We start from the raw sequence: 2,239 nt of genomic DNA, 5'->3' as shown, positions 1-2,239 counted from the left end.
ATAATTTATAATTCTCAAACATAAACAAACAAAATTTCAGAGAAAAAAACTAAAAAAAGCCAGTAAAAATTGTAAAATCTGAAAAATCTGAGATATCATGAAATGGTAGGAACAATATTTCAATGCTTTTCTATTCGTTGCACATAAATGGATTCATTTGACTTTTTCAATTTTTCACAATTTTTAATTTAATAAAAATTGATTAATATTATTAATTTTGATCGAAAAATATTGACTGCATTAGACTTGAAACAAAAAACTGATTAAATGATTGATGGTCTTTTATGTTGTTACCTTTTGTAATTCATTGAGTGTCTGAAAATTTTTGGAGGAACAGAATTTGCAAATAAGTGTTTGTTACTCGTTCATCTAAAATTTTCATATCGGCATATTTTTGTATGCAGAACTTATCCTTTAAAACGCAAACAAGTTTTTTGTTATATTAATATTTGAGTATGCAGAGTATTCAACAATTAATTTTGTGAGCCAACTTTGATGAATGTGTTAGTTACGAATAACTCATCCTTCAAAACCTCACAAAGGCAGGATCATCGGCAAGCAGTTCAATGAGCAGAGCCAGTATATCCGCCAGGTTAACTCACATTTCTTTGCTTCTTCGTTCATTCATTCCTTCACTCACTCACTCACTCACTCACTCACTCACTCACTCACTCACTCACTCACTCACTCACTCACTCACTCACTCACTCACTCACTCACTCACTCACTCACTCACTCACTCACTCACTCACTCACTCACTCACTCACTCACTCACTCACTCACTCACTCACTCACTCACTCACTCACTCATTCACTCATTCATTCACTCATTCATTCATTCATTCACTCATTCATTCATTCATTCACTCATTCATTTATTTGTTCATGCACTCATTTGCTCATTAGCCATTCATCCATCCACTCGTTCACTAACTCTTTGTTACCTTCCTATCTGTATGAATGCATTTATAAAATTGGAATGTGGCAACTGGACAGCAGCTCACGCAGACATCAGCATAAATAACTGACCGTTGACCATTGAGCAGATTGGACGCGGCCTCAGGTCACAGTCAGGCAGACCCTGTCGAACACCTAGTCAGGAAAATGTTCAACTTCAACATCAGGATCTACGACGACGTCCGCATGATTTTGTTCGTTCATAGTTTTTAAAAAAAAAATATTCAAATAAATAAAACATCACGATTTTTAAATAATGGCCGAATGCATGCTCATGTCATTTTTTTTGATTTTATGGCAAATTTTTGGCGGTTTTAAATTTTAATACTTTTTTTTTTACAGTAAAATATAAATTTGTTTAAATAGTTTCAAATTGATCGTCAGAAATTACATAAAACGATTCGAGATGAGGTACCGGAGGAAACAAAACAGGAAGCAAAACGTGACAGCAATTCGACGCAGCATCCAATCATCGAGGCCCAAAATTGGTTAGTAGGGTGGATGGGTATCCTCTAGAAGACGACTAGGCTAACTTCTCATTAACACGATAACAACCTGAAGAATGAAATCATTTTTATTTCAGGTGTGTTGAGTATGTTTCGGAAGAAAAAATCTTTCTAGGTACTGATGTTTTATTTTTCGTGGGAGATCGTAGACCATACTTCACATTTCAAGTCCATGGAATAAATATTTGTATACAAAGAAACTTTTTAATAAATAATCTAGCCATTTAATGCGTTGTCATTTTTCATCAAACAATACAACCAAATACACCAACATGTTGTACAAGTAACAAAATGATAAAATGGAAAAATGTGAAACCTTTAGAACTTTTAAATAGGGATAACTTTAAAAACTGCATGAGCTTTAACCGTTTTTAGTAGAACTTATTGTAGTGCTGGGTTACAAATACTAAGGCTTCTAGGGCAAAAAAATTGTGTTGCAAGCCGGAAAATCAACTTTCCGTGCCATCAAATCTGTTGCAGCCACACAGCACGACGACGTACAACATTTTTAATCTATCTATTTATCCCAATATTTTCTTATTAAACAAATTTTGTGTATAGGTAGGTTTAGAAATCTTTCTCAAAACTTTTAACAAATTGAGATATAGTAAGAAAAGCTATAAGAGGGAGATGCTGTAAGAAAAATTGGAAAAGACTATACGCGCAAACTCCATGCTACATGCTATGCTTATACTGCAATGTTTTGAGTAAAGCTACGGCACAGTAGCTCCCAAGGTGGTGCCATAATGTGCCAGTAATTTTAATATTTTTTTCC

At 34.1% G+C, this 2,239-nt stretch overlaps 1 protein-coding gene across 1 annotated transcript; it reads left to right on the top strand.

The window, feature by feature from the left end:
* Positions 1 to 542: 542 nt before the first annotated feature.
* Positions 543 to 2,103, top strand: HELRODRAFT_184247 (hypothetical protein; the record flags this gene model as incomplete). The annotated part of the gene is made up of 5 exons (XM_009019505.1): positions 543 to 592; positions 1,048 to 1,138; positions 1,343 to 1,446; positions 1,542 to 1,632; positions 2,026 to 2,103. Coding segments are annotated over 5 exons (414 nt in total), but the record flags the coding sequence as incomplete, so codon positions are not given.
* Positions 2,104 to 2,239: the final 136 nt, after the last annotated feature.

This window comes from Helobdella robusta (assembly GCF_000326865.2).
Source record: "Helobdella robusta unplaced genomic scaffold HELROscaffold_240, whole genome shotgun sequence".
Lineage (NCBI taxonomy): Eukaryota > Metazoa > Annelida > Clitellata > Rhynchobdellida > Glossiphoniidae > Helobdella > Helobdella robusta.
This window is presented reverse-complemented; position numbering and strand designations above follow the sequence as displayed.